This window comes from Zootoca vivipara, chromosome 10, assembly GCF_963506605.1.
Source record: "Zootoca vivipara chromosome 10, rZooViv1.1, whole genome shotgun sequence".
NCBI classification, from domain to species: Eukaryota; Metazoa; Chordata; class Lepidosauria; order Squamata; family Lacertidae; genus Zootoca; species Zootoca vivipara.
Genome location: NC_083285.1, coordinates 3,683,289 through 3,701,656, shown reverse-complemented (window position 1 = coordinate 3,701,656; position 18,368 = coordinate 3,683,289). Strand labels below are relative to the sequence as shown.

Here is an 18,368-nt window from a genome sequence, read left to right as displayed (position 1 = left end):
CGCTTAACGAAAGGATTTTTCGAGCGGAGGTTGCCTCACTAGACGAATTCGTTTTATGAAAAATTCGTCTAGCAGATCGCGTTTTCCCATAGGAATGCATTGAAATTCTATTAATTTCAAGGCTGCTGCTGCTGCTCTGCCAGGGAGTGTTTGGGAGGACTGCTCCCCCTGAAGCCCACTTCCACCTGGGGCTTGGGGCGGGTCCCCCACTCCACCACAGCTTTTAAGGCTCCTGGGAGGCCTGGAACATCAGTGCTGCTGTGAGTACTGGAAGGACTGCTCCCCCTGAAGCCCACTTCCACCTGGGGCTTGGGGCGGGTCCCCCACTCCACCACAGCTTTTGAGGCTCCTGGGAGGCCTGGAACATCACTGCTGCTGTGAGTACTGGAAGGACTGCTCCCCCTGAAGCCCACTTCCACCTTGGGCCCGGGGGCGGGACCCATACTCTACCACAGTTTTAAGGCTCCTAGGAGGCCTGAAACAGTGCCGCTGCTGCTTTTCTTGTAATTCTGATGTGTTTGTAACTTTTATTGTTTTTGGTTTTTGTTTATCGTTTAGTCTGTTAGTTTGTTTTCTGTATTGGTTTTAAATTCGATTTTAAGGGGAGGGGTTAATTTTAGTTTGTAATTTTCTGTCTTTGTTTGTATTGTTTTATTGCATTAGTTTGTTTTCTGTATTGGTTTTAAATTTGATTTTAAGGGGAGGGGTCAATTTTAGTTTGTAATTTTCTGTCTTTGTATTGTTTTACTGTATTTTTTGATTTACATAGGTTTTAGGGAGGGATTTTTAGTCGGGTGTGGGAATCTGTTAAATTTTAGTGTATTTGTAATTTTTATTGTTTTTGGTTTTATTGTTTTATTGTGTTTTTTGTGTTTTTCTTTTGTTCTGTTCTTTGCTGTTTTTACAGAGGTTTTATTTTGTTTTTAAGGGGAGGGGTCAGGGCTGCCCGGGAGGGGGTCCCAGCAAGCAAAATGGCTGGGGCAGATTCCACAGGGGGTGATGCACTGGGACAACCGATCTCAGTGGTCACGGGTAGGAGGAGGAGTTACGCTAAGACCAGACCATGTCATTACCGAGGAGGCAGACTTAGTCGTTGTCTGAGGACTATCCCTGCCTCCGGGTCTGGTCCTGACCGGACGGATATTGGAATCAGCAAGGGATACCCACATGACCTGAAGGTGCTGCTGTGCAATGCCAGGTCGATGATGAATAAGACCACTGCCATTCACGACCTGATTGTGGATGGAGGATTTGACCTGGCATGTGTGACAGAGACCTGGTTGGATGAAGCCGATGGGCCCGTTCTTGGCGCTGCTTGTCCACCAGGTTTCTCTTATGCACAGCAACCCAGGCCATCTGGGCGGGGAGGGGGGGTTGCAGTGATTTTTAGGAAGTCATTAGTTTGCACCAGGCGTCCTATTGGTAAGACGGAGTTTTCTGAGTGCATGTTCTGGAAGTTGGGCAATAGGGGCAGTACAGGATTCCTTTTGGTGTACCGACCTCCCCGCTGCACCAAGGATTCCCTGCCCGAGCTGCTTCAGGTCGTGTCGGATGTGCTCCTGGAGACACCTAGCTTGGTTGTCTTAGGGGATTTTAACATCCATGCCGACACGACCTTACAAGGAGCCGCTCGGGACTTCGTGGAAAGCATGGCCACCATGGGGCTGTCCCTGAATAAGTCTGGCCCAACTCATAGCCGCGGACATGCCTTGGACTTGGTGTTCACCTCTATGGATGTTGGTGATCTGACATTAAGTAAAAGCGAAACAAAAGAAGTGCCATGGTCAGATCACTTTCTGGTACAACTGGACTTCTCCGCAACCCTTCCCCTCTGCAGGGAGGTGGGACCGATTCGGATGGTCCGCCCCCGCTACTTAATGGATCCAATTGGCTTCCAGAGAGTGGTAGGGGATGTTTTATCCCATGTCGATGGCCTTTCAGCTGATTCCCTGGTGGCCCGCTGGAATGCGGAGTTAACCAGCGCTATTGACTGTCTGGCTCCGAAGCGCCCTCTCAGATTGCATGGAGCCCGGACAGCCCCGTGGTTTTCCCCGGCGCTGAGGGCGATGAAACAGTCGTTGAGACGGCTAGAGCGCCGGTGGCGGAAAACTCATTTTGAATCAGACCGGACACGGGCTAGAGCTCAACTTTGAGCCTACCAAGTGGCAATGGCAACGGCGAAGAGGACCTTCTTCACCGTCTCCATCGCATCTGCAGAAAACAGCAGCAGGAGACTCTTCCAGGTGGTTCGCAATTTAGCGGAACCACCTGCTCCATCCGGGCCCAGTACGGGCCACATGATCTCCTGCAATGGTTTTGCAAAGTTTTTTGCAGATAAAGTCGCTCAGATTCGGGAAGAGGTAGACTCCACCGTGGGAGCAGGGCCGGGGCGGGGGAGTGCTAGAGTCCTGTCTAGTCAAGTTTTGTGGGATCAATTTCAATCTGTTACCTCCAAGGATGTGGACAGGCTGCTTCGACGAGTGAAACCAACCACCTGTCTCCTTGATCCTTGCCCATCCTGGCTTATAAAAGCTAGCCAGGAAGGGCTGGGCGATGGGCTTCGCGGGTTGGTAAATGCTTCTCTCCATGAAGGAGCCTTCCCAGACCCGCTGAAAGAGGCGGTTATTAAACCGCTTCTTAAAAAACCATCTTTAGATCCGGCCAATATGGCCAACTATCGCCCAGTCTCAAATCTTCCATTCTTGGGCAAGGTGATTGAGCGAGTGGTTGCTGAACAACTTCAGGCACGCCTGGAAGAAGCGGACCATTTGGATCCCTTCCAGTCAGGATTCAGGCCTCATCATGGGACTGAAACTGCCTTGGTCGCACTGGTCGATGATCTCCGGCGGGCTAGGGACAAAGGTAAGAGCTGTTTCCTTGTTCTGCTGGATCTCTCAGCGGCTTTTGACACCATCGACCATAACATCCTTCTGGATCGTCTAGAGGGTTTGGGAGCTGGGGGCACTGTCATGCAGTGGTTCCGCTCCTTCCTCCTGGGCCGTGTTCAGAAAGTGGTGGTGGGGGATGAGTGTTCAGACCCCTGGGCTCTCACTTGTGGGGTGCCTCAGGGTTCTGTCCTCTCCCCCATGCTTTTTAACATCTATATGCAGCCGCTGGGAGAGATCATCAGGGGGTTTGGGCTGGGTGTCCATCAGTATGCGGATGATACCCAGCTCTACCTCTCTTTCAAATCAGAACCAGTGAAGGCGGTGAAGGTCCTGTGTGAGTGCTTGGAGGCGGTTGGAGGATGGATGGCGGCTAACAGATTGAGATTGAATCCTGACAAGACAGAAGTACTGTTTGTGGGGGACAGGAGGCGGGCGGGTGTGGAGGACTCCCTGGTCCTGAATGGGGTAACTGTGCCCCTGAAAGACCAGGTGCGCAGCCTGGGAGTCATCTTAGACTCACAGCTGTCCATGGAGGCACAGGTCAACTCTGTGTCCAAGACAGCTGTTTATCAGCTCCATCTGGTACGCAGGCTGAGTCCCTACCTGCCCACTGACTGTCTCTCCAGAGTGGTGCATGCTCTAGTTATCTCTCGCTTGGACTACTGCAATGCGCTCTACGTGGGGCTACCTTTGAAGGTGACCCGGAAACTACAACTAATCCAGAATGCGGCAGCTGGACTGGTGACTGGGAGCGGCCGCCGAGACCACATAACACCGGTCCTGAAAGACCTACATTGGCTCCCAGTACGTTTTCGAGCACAATTCAAAGTGTTGGTGTTGACCTTTAAAGCCCTAAACGGCCTCGGTCCGGTATACCTGAAGGAGCGTCTCCACCCCCATCGTTCTGCCCGGACACTGAGGTCCAGCTCCGAGGGCCTTCTGGCGGTTCCCTCACTACGAGAAGCCAAGTTACAGGGAACCAGGCAGAGGGCCTTCTCGGTAGTGGCACCCACCCTGTGGAATGCCCTCCCACTAGAGGTCAAAGAGAACAACAATTACCAGACCTTTAGAAGGCATCTCAAGGCAGCCCTGTTTAGGGAAGCTTTTAATGTTTGATGGATTTCTGTATTTTAATGTTTGATGGATCTCTGTATTTTAGAATTTCTGTTTTGTTGGAAGCCGCCCAGAGTGGCTGGGGGAACCCGGCCAGATGGGCGGGGTATAAATAATAAATTATTATTATTATTATTAATGCGTTCCTCTGGGCAAAAAAAAATTCAAAAAAAATTCAATGCATTCCTATCATAGCTGCCAAGTTATCCCTTTTTTAAAGGGATTTTCCCTTCTGCTGAATAGGCTTCCTTGCGAGAAAAGGGAAAACTTGGCAGCTATGATTCCTATGGGATTCACTAGACGAATTTTTCGTTATAAGAAAAGCCCCGTGGAACGAATTAAATTCATCTAGTGAGGCACGACTGTAATTATTTAGAGGGTCAGTAGGCCTTTTTAAAATTTTGGTTTGCTTTTTTAAGAAGAATAATGCCAGTAAATAGATATACAGGTATAACACCTAACATAAACAAGCAAAAATATAGAAAAATGGCAGAGCAAGAGGAGTTGTCCATTTGTATAACAACGGGGATGGAATTTCTACAACAATATATTGTTAACCATGTATGTTAACCATCCTGGGAACATAAATCGTATGTTGAAGGTGTGGGATATAAATTATCTAAGTAAATAAATAAAAAACCTGACCTGTTTTTGTTTACCGTATATGCATCAGCTATGCTTTCTTCAGGTTATTAATTAAGATACATTCAAATTGTATATTCTTATTGGATCATTCCTAATTAAAAAAATGTCTAATTTGTAAGTGGTGGTGGATTTATTTCTCCAATGTGTTGCTGAGCATGATGAAAGTCTATTTCTTGTTACAGGTAGGTAGGCGTGTTGGTCTGAGTCGAAGCAAAATAAAAAAAAATCCTTCAGTAGCACCTTAAAGACCAACTAAGTTTTTATTTTTGTATGAGCTTTTGTGTGCATGCACACTTCTTCAGATACCTATTTCTTGTTGCTCTTTTATCATCCAATCTTTATATAGTGTTAGACCACAGGACCCATGGATTTATTTAACTCAGATCAGAACGAACTGAAGCTACAGTTGACTAGGCTGCGAAGAACGTTTTCCTAAATTTATCCCAAAATTTCCATGTTCCATCCCTAAAAGTAGGGATGGGCACATATGTCCAACTGCATCCTGTCCCTTTCCCCACATGGGGATGGATTTTTAGGATGATTCCAGAAAAACAAAGAGACACAGAAATAAAATATGTATTTTTAAGAATTATGAAGGTACAACAGCACTACTTATGAGGTGGCCCAGGGAATGCGGCTACTCTCTTTTATTTTGTTCATTAACAGTGTAAACATGCTTTTAAAATGCTGCAGGAAGAAGCCACATGTTGCTTTGTACAATGGTACAAACTTTATCTTGGACCACCTAGTTAGCAGAAGCTTGGAAAGAATCTATTGCCCAATGTGGGGCTTGTACTCACAGCTCTGAGATTAAGAGTCTAATGCTCCACCGAATGCACATTTAAATCTGATATGGCCACACACACCCTTCTAATTTTGCCCTCTTCATTGCAGCAAAGCTAAATCTCATTTTCTTCCATTCCTGCAATGGGGAATGTAGGCTTGTGTGTCTTGCACAGCTTCCTGGAGCACATGACCAGCACTCCACATGACACCTGCCTGGAGCCTCTCCGCATAATGTCCAATCTGCCAGAAGCCTAAAATAAAGGAGGTGTGGATCGTGCCCATGTGTTTCAGTTCATGCATGGAAACCTCACTGAAACTGTAGCACAATGGGTGGACATAAAGCAGGTCTGCGAGGTGGGAAAGGTAGGTGTCTGAAGACAGAAAGGCACAATCCTGCTCTTCAGAGTGGTGTAGATTCCATGTACCTTCAGATACACAGGGCAGCTTCTGTCCCTTTCACAGAGGGTCCATACTTTAGAAGAAGCATTTTAACATTAGCCAGGACAATTCTTCTGTGCCAAGCACCACTATTTCCACGTCTGCCATTTTGTGAGAAATATTCTTTCAAACTCTCCAGGAATAAACGTTACATACCAGCGAGGCTCTACATCTGCTTCCTACCCCATAGTCACTGCTGCTGCTCTTGCACAGTGTGGATATTGAATCCCTGAGGAGGACCCACTGCTAATCAAATGAAAAGCCACATCACACCGGCTTCATTCCGTCATCCCTAACACTTGAGATGGGGTTAGCTCATGAGGCGAGGGGAGAGGAGAGCCCAAATAAAGACTCACACACAAGTCATAAACAAATTACTTTGTAAATTGATGCACTACTTACAGCCTTCATATATATCCGTAGGTATGTGGACTGCTGCATTCTGGTAGGATGTTTGCCGACGAAAGATGGGATCTTCCTCAAACACCGGTTTGATTCTCTGACTACCAGTTTCACTCTCGTTTCTTCCAGACTTTTCCAGAAAAAAAGGAGGGAAATATTAAAGCATACTGCAAACATTATTCGCACAAATACATGGAGCGGTCCAAGGGTTGGCCTACACAAGCATCTCATTAGCATCAGTTAGGATCATAGACTTGTGGAACTGTAGAGTTGGGACCATGAGGCTCAGCTAGTCTAAGACCCGCTCAATGTGTCACTTCAGGGAGGAATACAATTTTTGAATGTTTTCCTGCGTAAAAAGATCCTTGCAAGTTGATTTTGCAACTAGATTTCTATGAGTATGCCATTTTTAAATGTAAGCGTTCAAAATGTGATTGGCCAGCTGAACCTGCAAAGTGGCACCATCTATTCCAGCAGTGAAAGAGCAAAGAAGCAGAGTTCACTGCTGCGACAGGCCAGCTCCATAATGCATGCATCCTCTCCCCTCATCTGTCACTGGGAGGCAGCCATTTTATCAGGTTGCCTCAGTGGGAGAAATAGGAAACAGGGCTCATTGTAGCCACTTTGCTGGCGGCCCAGCTCCACCAGCCACATCCTGCCTCTGAACTATGCTGGTTGGTCAATAATAGGGACAACTGTCTAGAAATTTGTGTCTGAGTTTTGAGTTTTACTTTCCTCTTCCCTCCTAGCCCCTCTTTCCTTTTGTGTTGTATATTTGTTTGTTTATTTATCTGCATGTAAGCCTGGGGGTAGGGAGCACCTTGTTTTGATTTCATGTAAGACATTCTAGGAGCCTTTTTCAGAGGCTGAAGAATGGGGTACTAATGCTATAAATAAATAAATAAATAAATAAATAAATAAATAAGTAAATAAATAATGCAACCGTACTCCAAACCAGCTGGCTTCATTCTGTTGCATGTGTAGAACTGTGCATCTTTGTTCTGCACATATACTACAGAAAGAAGCCAACAAGGCTGAAGAAAAACCCATCACTGTTCTCTGCTCACAATGCTGCTACAAATTGAGAACTGTGCAATAGTGAACAGACAATCACGGAAATAATAACCAAATACAAAATGCACAAAAAACTGTGAAGAACTATGAAAAATATGAAATATATTATAACAAAAATATAACCAAAAATAACATGAGCTAACAAAAATCACTTAAATGGCTATAGCCTATGGCATACATTCCAAATATAGTCAACTCTTAAAGTGGAAAAGTTCACTTTGAAATCCTATGTAGTGTTAGGTGATTGTACAATGAATGCTCATGGATATGATGTTTAAAGCAAAGTTCCTCAGTTGTTGTCAGGGTTGTTACGACTGCTCCTGAGTAACAACTTTCCACATGCTTGTCTTTCAAAAGTCTTTATTAGTGCACATTATTTACAGTGTAAAGAGCTGCTGGTTTCATGTCTCCTCATTCCGAATCAGAATCCGGCACTGCCCCTTTTCGTGACTTTGACCAACATAAAAGCCTCGGGACAGTGAATCTCCTCCCCTTTCTCCTCCTCCTCAATACCAGTGTCGGGGGGAAGGGTCTACGGTCTGCCTTCTGCCTGTCCCCCCCTTCCCGCCTCTCTCTCTTCCTGCCTGTGGAGCAGGGGCTCTCCAATGCTGCCAGAGCCCTGGCACTCCTTCTCCGTCTCCTGACTCACCCCTTCAGACCCCGCGCTTTCATGACTGCTTGGAGACGGGCTGCTACTGATGAGAGGGGGGGTTCTCTATAATCCCTCCCCCTTACAGTTGTCCTCGTCTGTCTGACGGGTTGCCGAAGTGAAGAATGTTAGAGTTGCTGGAGCTTTTTAGCTATGGTTTAAGTTTCTTATTCTTTATCTCTATTGATACCGGTAGAGTCCATTCCTTTGAAGAAACTGGAGTCCAACCAGTGAAACGGGAAGACTTCTAGCTAGCAACCCATCGGACAGACGAGGACAACTGAGGAACTTTGCTTCAAACATCATATCCATGAGCATTCATTGTTAGCTCATGTCATTTTCGGTTATATTTTTTGTAAGGGGGAGAGATTACAGAGAACCTCCCCCTCTCATCAGGAGCAGTTCGTCCCCAAGCAGCCATGAAAGTGCGGGGTCTGAAGGGGCTAGTCAGGAAGCGGAGAGAGAGAGCCAGGTCTCCGGCAGCATGGGAGAGCCCCTGCTCCACAGGCGGGAAGAGAGAGAGACGGCAAGGGGGGGAGGGAAAAGACGGAGCGCAGACCCTTTCCCCCGGCACCGGAATTGAGGAGGAGAAAGGGGAGGAGATTCACTGTCCCGAGACTGCTATGTTGGTCCAAGTCGCAGTTGGTCCAAGTGCCGGATTCTGAGACGGAGTAAGCGGACATGAAACCGACAGCTCACCACACTGTAAATAACGTGCACCAATAAAGACTCTTTTAAAGACAAGTATGTGGAAAGTCGTTACTCAAGAGTAGCCGTAACAACCTCTGACATTTTTGTTATAATATTTTTCATATTTTTCATAGTTCTTCACAGTTTTTGTGCATTTTTTATTTAGTTACCAATTGAGAACTGGCAGGATGTGGAGAAGTGACGCAGATCGAATGAGTGAGACGGCCTGTGTGGAAGAGCATATCTGAGAAGTGGTCCAGGCTTTCTACAATCTCAGGAATGCACCACCTTGGTCTCTGAATAGATGGTGCCATACCCTCCAACATTTCTCTGATGAAAATAGGGACCTCCCATTCCATAACAATAATTTTACTATTTATCTTACTGGGTTGCCCCAGCCACTCTGGGCAGCTTCCAACATATATAAAAGCTTAATAAAACATTTTAAAAAGAAAACCTTCCCTACACAGGATTGCCTTCAGATGGCTTGGGGGTCAGATAACTCCATACCCTCCAACATTTCTCCAATGAAAATAGGGACATCCTAAGGAGAAGTGTGACATTCTGGGATTAAATCAGAAACTGGGACAGCTTTTCTAAATCAGGGACATCCCTGGAAAATAGGGACACTTGAAAGGTCTGTGGTGCCTTCTTTTTAGACATTAAAATAAATGTCTAGGTTGAGGCAAAGCCTGCTGCTGCTGCAATGGTGCAACCTATAGGATATTGAAAGTGCAGTCAAACCAACAATTCATGTTTTGCTAGACAGGCGCACATGAGAGGAGCTGAAGCTCACAGAGTTTTCCTGCAAGTTTGCTGGAGAGGATTCTGTGCGAGACACTCCCACTGTTGAAGTGAGATGCTGTGTCACACATGCATCCCTTTGATAAATATCCTTTTAAAAACACCCCAAAATAAATTGTTTCCCCAATATAAATACCAACAGTAACACTACCTATGTTCCCATTAAACTATGCAAAGAACAATACTTAAAACTATCAACTTATATTTCCCTTTGTGTAGTATCCAAAAGGAAAGCAGCCATCTACCAACCGTAACATGCCCTTCTTTGTCTTTTATAAAATAACAACTAAGGAACATTTCTTAGCATTTGGCCTACCATATTTGGTTGATTAATATGGACCACATTTTAGAGCACGAATGGGGAACATATGGTCCATTTAGATCAGGGGTCCCCTGACTATGGCCCGGGGGCCACATACGGCCCCGATGCTCTTTTATGCGGCCCCCGGGGACCCCCGCTGCCCGCTCTTACCGGCACGGCACGGCTGCCAACTACCGACCTGGAAAAGTGACGGAAATAGCTTGTGCGCTCGCGCGTCATTTCCGGTGCACTTCCGGGTCGGAGGAGGCTTGCGCACAAGCTATTTCTGGCGCTTTCCAGGTCGGGAGTGTGCCAGAAATAGCGTTTGCGCATGGCCATGCACAGCCGCGCACTCCCAAGCCCCCCCCCGCACGCGCTCCCCCACCCTCCGGCCCACCACGCAATCGGCGCGGCGGGCATCCAGCCCAAAGCCGGGTAAGTTTGAGGACCCCTGATTTAGATATTTGTTGGATTCTGATTCCCATCAGCCCCAGCCACATGATGGGATTTGTAGTCCCAAAACAGCTGGAGGGCCACAGGAACCCCACCCCTGCTTTAGGGCCATTTCACCCATTGTATGTATATACTTAATATAATATTAAACAACCCACTGTCATAATATCCACATCTCCATTGTATCCACCACTGTTCTTTCATAAGACACACAAAACAATTCATGGGACCTTTCTTTCTGTGGCTGGGCTTTACCTTCCTACCTAGATCGCACTGTCTGAAATGTGCAGCATGTAAGCAAATTTGATATTCTGCTAGGATGCAGAATATCAGAAAGATTTTCATTGGCATGCAAACCTGGGTTGTGCTTTTGACAAATATTTCAGACAGCTGACATCTCCAATATCATTTTAGTGTATGCTTCTGGAGTGGCACAATGCTACTCACCTGCGCATGGGAGTGGGTTTTGTCATTGTCAACTATGGTGAAGAAAAGCACTATACACTAACATACCCTCCAACATTTCTCTGATGAAAATAGGGACATCCTAAGGAAAAGCGGGACATTCCAGGATCAAATCAGAAACCGGAATGGCTTCTGTAAATCCGGGACTGTCCCTGGAAAATAGGGACACTTGGGAGGTCTGCATTGATGATACTTCAGCACATCAGCAACTGCACACACACACACACACACACACAGATCTCTGGAACACAGGCAGTGAAAAGTATTTCCAAGTCCTTCTTCAGTTCCTATAGTTTTCCTGTTGCTTTCCCTCACCTGTAAATAAGGTATATTTAAGTATATTAAAACTACAGCTAGGATAATCAGTGGTATATATTTGTGAGATATAATGGAGTTTGCTCCATCCACTTCTCAAACAAACAAACAATCAAACAATCAAACAGTGAGAGTAGTGGTGCTCTCAGCCAGAAATGGTGCTGATTACTCCGAGCTGTACATATTTTCCAGTCTTTATTTACATACTAGCTGGCCTGCCACACGTTGCTGTGGCTTTTTGTGTTAAATGGACCTTTTTATGTTAAATGGATCTTCAGAGCCTCCCTTCAGAGTCCCCTCACCTTCAGATTCCCCCTTCATTTTGAACACAATCATCCCCCCTAATATGTGTGTCCTGTAAAATTTTGCCCTGTCCCAACCCTGACTCCCCTACCCATGCCTGTTCTGTTAAATCCCCCCACCCCACCCCTTATCTTTTATCCTACCCAAAGGCAAGGGCCTGTAAAAGGCACATATTCAATTGGTTGTGGCCTGTGGCCTAGTCAGTTCTCCCGGCTGGGCAATGTTGCGGCCTAGTCAGTTCTCCCGGCTGGGCAATGGTGCAGTCTAGTCAGTTGGCTGGGCAATGTTGGGCCTTGTTGCTGCAAAAGGCCTGTTTTCAGTTGGTTGCCATGGAATTTTGTGATGTCACCGGTTGTCTGCAGCCAATGGAGACGCTGATTCTCCATTCTATTTCCCAGCACACATGGAAAACCAAAGGATATTATGTCTGTTCCCTTGTTGTCCAGTGGAGGGCACTATGGTTGTTGTTGGTTTTTTTAGAAAATTCCATTTTTACCTGCCAAAGGTTTGGCATGTGTGGAATCTAAGGTTATGTTGGCACTCGCGTATTGGTACTGGACGCTGTGTCCAAATTTGAACACAATCGGTCAAGCGGTTTCCGAGAAAAGTGGAAAGTCCCAAACATGGACCCTTTACATTTTTGTATATATAGATGTACAAAAGCAGTAGACATCATTCAGCCATCCGTACTGTCGGACTCAGATCCAGGAAGTAACTTTTGGCGGCTTTCCCCCCCCCCAACATAAAAGCTTAGGGAGCCCTAATCTCCACCTCTGCATTCTACGTTTCAATTCCCACCTCTTCCTAGCTGATGGGACCTGCGTAGCCCCCCTCCCCTGTTCCCGAGCTGGCGGAGCAGTGCTGGGGCTCTGGCTCAGCATCAGCGTGCCGTTTCACTCCGTGGCTGCTTCCGCCACCCCCTCCCCTTCTCCTCCTGCCATTTCCTGTCCTTCTCCTCCCAGCTGTTCCTGCCCAGACTCCTCCTCCCTCTCTCCCCGTGCCACAAACACATTATTTTGTGCAACAATAAAACCAATAAAAATGGTAACAGAAAACAATAAGCACAACTCAACTGTATGAAGTACACACATCCAATAAATGAAATAAGCTTCTACCTTTACCATGTGGTTAATAAAAATCACTAAAATCACACAGTAAAAAATATTACTCACGTGGTGTAATAATTATTTTGACTTCAGGAAACCTCATGAGAATGCTTACAATAATATACCTATCACACAATAATGGCTCTAAAATTATTATTCTTACCAAAAGCCTAAACTATATTTGCTACATTTTCCATATCTCCACAAACCTTTTCATTTTTTAAAAAGCAACACACCCAAAACAATGAAGCTCATATATTGTAAATGAAAGTAATCCAAGGCAGCTCTGAATACAATTAAAACCTATCTCCAACCAATTTCTCTCCTGAGGTAGGAGCTGAAATGCAATCAATAATCACACAGGAAAATCCCACAGGAGACAGGGCCTGAAGATTAATTTTCCATCTATTCAAACTTGGCCTTCGCTTATTGAATTACATTGTTACCTACCACTGACAGTCAGCAAAATTTCTCTCTCTTTTCTGAAATAAATCTCCTGACCAATTTGTCCCTGCCTTGGGTTTCAGATAGCATCCATTTCTTTTCAGTTTGCATTTTGGGGCATTACCTTAAAGACCTATGACCCTCAGTTCAGTTAACCAGAAGGATGTCAGGGTACATCTTAAAGGCTAACCTACAGAAGGAGCTCTGGTTTTGTAAGCAAATGGGCAGGCTAACTCCTCACCGTGGGTCAAATAGTGTGAGCTGGGGGAGAGGGCTGTGCCAAAATTGAACGGATGAGCCTGGGCTAAAGAGCTCTATGTAACCATGAAGCCCTGGTTTTCCTTCTTTCTTTGAAACCATATGCACTGAAAATATAAATGTACAATCTGATCTAAATAAACCTTTTAAAATGGAGGTTTTATAATTTAAAAAATGTATAACAAACGTTAGAGGACAAAGCCAAATAACCCACTGTCCCTCCCCTCCCTTTCTCATTCTTATTGCAAGAAGATAGATAGATAGATAGAGTGGTACCTCTACTTATGAATGTTTCTACTTACGAATGGAGCTCCGTCCGCCATCTTGGATGCGGTTTAGATAGGATTTTTTCTACTTACGAATTTTTTCTCCCAATGCATTCCTATGGGATTCGACTTACAATTTTTTTCTACTTACAGATGTGCGTTCAGAACACATTAAATTCGTAAGTAGAGGTACCACTGTAGATAGAAAGTGGTACCTCTGGTTAAGAGCTTAATTTGTTCCGGAGGTCCGTTCTTAACCTGAAACTGTTCTTAACCTGAGGTACCACTTGAGCTAATGGGGTCTCCCACTGCTGCCGCGCCGCCGGAGCACGATTTCTGTTCTCATCCTGAAGCAAAGTTCTTAACCTGAGGTACTATTTCTGGGTTAGCTTAACCTGAAGCATTTGTAACCCGGGGTACCACTGTAGAGAGATAGAAACCCCCCCCCCAATAAATTAATTAATGGAAGGATTTTGATTGGAGGTCAGTGGGAAAGTACAGGCTAAGATTCCTTTCCAAGCCAAGGCCTCATCTGGAATAGAGGTAGTAACATGACAAAAGGGGTTGGGGGCCCATCTGAGACCCTGGGCAGACAAAGGTTGCCATGGTGAGAGGATGTGGGTTCGAAATGACAGAAATAGAGAGTATTTAGGAAGGTGTGCTGGGAAGAAGAAGGGGAAAGAAAAAACTGGGGTCCATCTTGGGCAGGCTGCCTGTAGGACTGCAGGGCTGCACTGCTGTGGGAGACAAGCCCCTCTCTTGAAGCAATCAAGCTTTAAGATCTGGACTCCCTCCATGCAGACTGAATGTGTAAATAGGTAAACAAGTCATATTTCTTAAAGCTACAACAGTCTCTGCCGTGTCTCAATTCTCCAAAGGAGCACAGGTCCTGGATGAATGCCTAGAACCCACTGGGATATTGCAGAGAGTGTGGAGGGCACCCTTTCCAAAATGACAGCAGCAATTAGAAATATCCCCAAACAAAGTTGTAAAAAGGAATGGAAATACGTTGAGGACTATTTGAAGAAAGAAGGGATAATTATCGATTTGGTGATTTGTTTAGACTGAAGGATATGCAGGGAAATATAGAGAATATGTGTAAATAGCAACTTAGATGAAGTAAGATAAAAGAAATTAAGTAAAGGAAAGCGGTACGCAAACAATAGGAAGTATTTTTTTTCTATTTTTTCCAATTTAAACCTTGTATCAAGGTTATTACTTTCCTTTTTTTCTTTTTTTCTTTATTGCATTATTATTTGTATTATATATTATTTGGATTGTATTATTCGCTTTTTTTGATTAATGTCTTTGTTTCTATTTTCTATTTCTGTTTGCCTTTATTGATGCTGGATTATTTTTATGTATTTAACTCTTTTTCTCTTTTCTTTTTTGTTCTGATGTAATATTTTAAGGAATTGAAATAAACTTTGTTTAAAAAGAGAGAGGGGGGGGATGGCACCCAACTTATGTAACAATACACATCTCCCGACAGAAGTATTTACCGTGTTTCTCATATTTTAAGGCATCCCTAAAAAATAAGGCATGGCAGGATTTTCATGACCTGGCGAAATATAAGGCATACCCCGAAAATAAGACGTAGCAGTACCGGGTTGTGGTGGGAGCAGGTCTGTGCAAAATACGGTACCGTAAGAAGAAAAGGAAGATGCCTCCTCGGAACTGGATGCCGCTGCCACGTGAAGCTCCGTCCGAGTGGGAGCCAGCAAGAGCTGCAGCACGCACAGCAAGAGCTGCAGCAGGAGCCTCAGTGCGAAGCCCGGCTACGGTAGAGTCTCAGCGCGCGGCGCCGGGACCCTACTAGACCCGCAGCTCAAGCCGCGCAAAGCCCGGCAGCCGGCAGGAGCCGCGGCGGGCAAAGAACAAAGGATCGGGACCCTGCTAAGCAAAGCCCCGGCAGCCGGCAGGAGCCTTAGCGGGCAGCGCGCGAAGCCCGGGAGCTGGCTGGAGCCGCAGCTCAAAGCGCGCTCCTGATAAGCCCCGGCAGCCGGCAGGAGCCTTAGCGCGCAGCACGCGAAGCCCGGGAGCTGGCTGGAGCCGCAGCTCAAAGCGCGCTCCTGATAAGCCCCGGCAACCGGCAGGAGCCTTAGCGTGCAGCGCGCGAAGCCCGGGAGCTGGCTGGAGCCGCAGCTCAAAGCGCACTATCGGTAAGCCCCAGCAGCCAGCAGGAGCCTTAGCGGGCAGCGCGCGAAGCCCGGGAGCTGGCTGGAGCCGCAGCTCAAAGCGCACTATCGGTAAGCCCCAGCAGCCAGCAGGAGCCTTAGCGGGCAGCGCGCGAAGCCCGGGAGCTGGCTGGAGCCGCAGCTCAAAGCGCGCTCCTGATAAGCCCCGGCAGCCGGCAGGAGCCTTAGCGTGCAGCGCGCGAAGCCCGGGAGCTGGCTGGAGCTGCAGCTCAATAAGACATCCCTTGAAAATAAGCCATGTTGTGTTTTTTGAGAAAAAAATAAATATAAGACATGACTTATAATATGAGAAACACGGTATATACTGTACACATAAATCATTATTGAGGCCTTAAGAAATATATCTGGATTAATTTGTTTAAACGATATGTGAAGCCACTTCATTAGTATTGGCCTAACAACTTGCATACATACCAAGTTATTGCTCTGTGGAGTACTTCTATTCAGCCAGTTCTTATTTTGTGATTCTCCATTACATCCCCCTCAACCAGGTTTTCTACCCCCCCCCAATAGTCAGTCACTGTTTCATGGCCACTAGGCTATTTGGGGGGTTCCCCCACTTTGGGTATCTTGTTCCTACAAACCTGCCGATAATCCTTCTAGTAAGTGCATGGTGCAGTTCTAACTCTCCAAGATTTCACACTCAGCCCTAAACTACAGAAGCAGAGGAAATGATAGCATGGTAAGAAGCTGAGATTTTAACTGATCTCACTATACTTTTAATTATTTTATGGAGTAGAGTCCAAACTATTTAGACAACAGGGCAAATTCGTCACATGTGTAAATACTATTGACAGATCACTTATTAGAATTCCACTCATTCTGGAAGATACAAGATACAGATTTAAAATAACCCTGTTTCTTTTGAATTCACACTAGAGGTAAACTTTCACCAAGTGAAGTGTAAAGAAATCTTCAGGGAAAAGTCAGTGTAAAGGTGCTGAATGAAGAAAACTCAGAACTTTCAGTGGCACCTGATTTTGCATGACCTACATTGCTTTCTACATACAATAAGGTGCCTAGAGAATACTGAAGGCACCTCTGAAAATGAAAATCTGGCATTAATTTGGCATTATACTCCATCCATCTGACGGGGGTGCCTCAGGCACTCTGAGTGGCTTCCAACAAAATATGTAAACATATATAAAACATTAAGTCATAGATAGGATTTGTTATATCTTTTATGATCTCCCCTGCATAATTTCCCCCATTATAAACAAAAAGAAATCAAAATATTCAATGCTTTGGGTTCTGGTGACAATGCAGTGGGATCAAAGTAATGATATCAGATGAGATGGCAGGTCCCAATTAACTTTTTAATTACGACTTGTCAGTTTCTACTTTAATAAAATTGCAGATCGCAAAAAAAACACAAAGTAGCGATTCTGTTAAAACTCAAGTATAAAGCAAGATGTTGGTATGGCAAAAGGGAGAAATACTTTAAAGCTGAAGACAATCCTAGCAAGTTATCAGGGTCACAATCGGAGCCGAAGCATGAAAGGAATGGTTCAACTCTCCTGCTGAAAGGGCAGCTCTGTAAAGTATTTTGTAAGAGTTGAAAGAAGTCTGCATGCACACGAAAGCTCATACCAATGACAAACTTAGTTGGTATCTAAGGTGCTGCTGGAAGGAATAGATAGTAAAGCGTAACTTGCTGAAAGAGACGCATTTTAAAACAAATAATGAAAACTGACACTACTCAGATTAAAACAGTCCCCATAAAACGAAATGCCTTTTTACATGGGAAAAAGTATAACAATGGACAAAATCCTAAAATTAGCAGAAACTCCAGGATTACAACTCTCAATAACAGAGGCAAGGCAAACCCATTTGCAGAGGGACAAGTGGAAGGCATAATAGCAGAACTGACCTTTCATAGCTGCATGGGCAAAAATGTTTCTGCATTTAAACTGCAGGTTACTTAATATTCACTTCTGAGTTGGAAGGACTTCAAGTGGCCTTGAATAACATCAGTAAAAGAAATGCATAATTAAGGCTAGTGTATTGGCTAGAGATGTGACTGATACCTTGTCTGTAGATTTATTTATGACAGTAGAGGATATAATGAGATATAGCAGTACAGCAGGAAAGGTTTAAAGCCAAAGAACTAACGGAAGAGAAAGGAATGAATATGTTAGAGATCTCAGAAGTAAACTAATGATTCAATGCTGCACAAATTACCTGGAACTGTGATTGAATTCAGCAGTACTTCTGAGTAACCATCTACGGGAGTTAAGCTACCTTTGTGTCTCTCCCAGACTCATCCCACCCATCTTGCCTTATCACACTATCTACCCATGATGACTATCAGAAGCCAATTTTGATAAACGGGTCTTGCTGGAAGACGTCTAGATTGGCCAATATCCAGGGAACTGAAATTGCAGCTCTGACAGGTAGCTACCAAGAACTACTTCTGTGTTTTCTTGCAGTGTTTGCTTTGTATGCAGCAGGCAAATTTGTTTCAGTTTGTAATGCTGGCGTAGAACCTATTTTAGCTAGAGTTCATCACATAAGTAGCATGAGAAAGGCTCAGTGGTTATGTAAACCTTGTGTATGAAAATGCTCCAAAACGCTCACAATGACCCAGGGCTCAAGACTGGAGCTTCTGTTAATATGGCCGGCACCTGTTCTTCTATGTCCTTGTTCTTTTGGGTGGAGATTCTATTCTTGCTATTCTGTGTTAATTGGATTATGTGCCACTTAACCTTGCCAAATCTGACAAAGTTAGGACTTGCCTAGAGCTGAAGAGCCATGCAGTAGCAATGGCATG

General features: G+C 45.2%; 1 protein-coding gene across 4 annotated transcripts in view; it reads right to left on the bottom strand.

Annotated features, from left to right (window-relative positions):
* The window catches only part of CACNA2D1 (calcium voltage-gated channel auxiliary subunit alpha2delta 1), a 412,878-nt gene that overhangs the window by 167,281 nt on the left and 227,229 nt on the right, over positions 1-18,368 (bottom strand). For all 4 annotated transcript variants that reach the window (XM_035127294.2, XM_035127296.2, XM_060279497.1 and 1 more), the window contains one exon: positions 6,273-6,402. In XM_035127294.2, the coding sequence (XP_034983185.1) occupies positions 6,273-6,402 (130 nt within the window). The remainder of the gene's footprint in view (positions 1-6,272; positions 6,403-18,368) is intronic.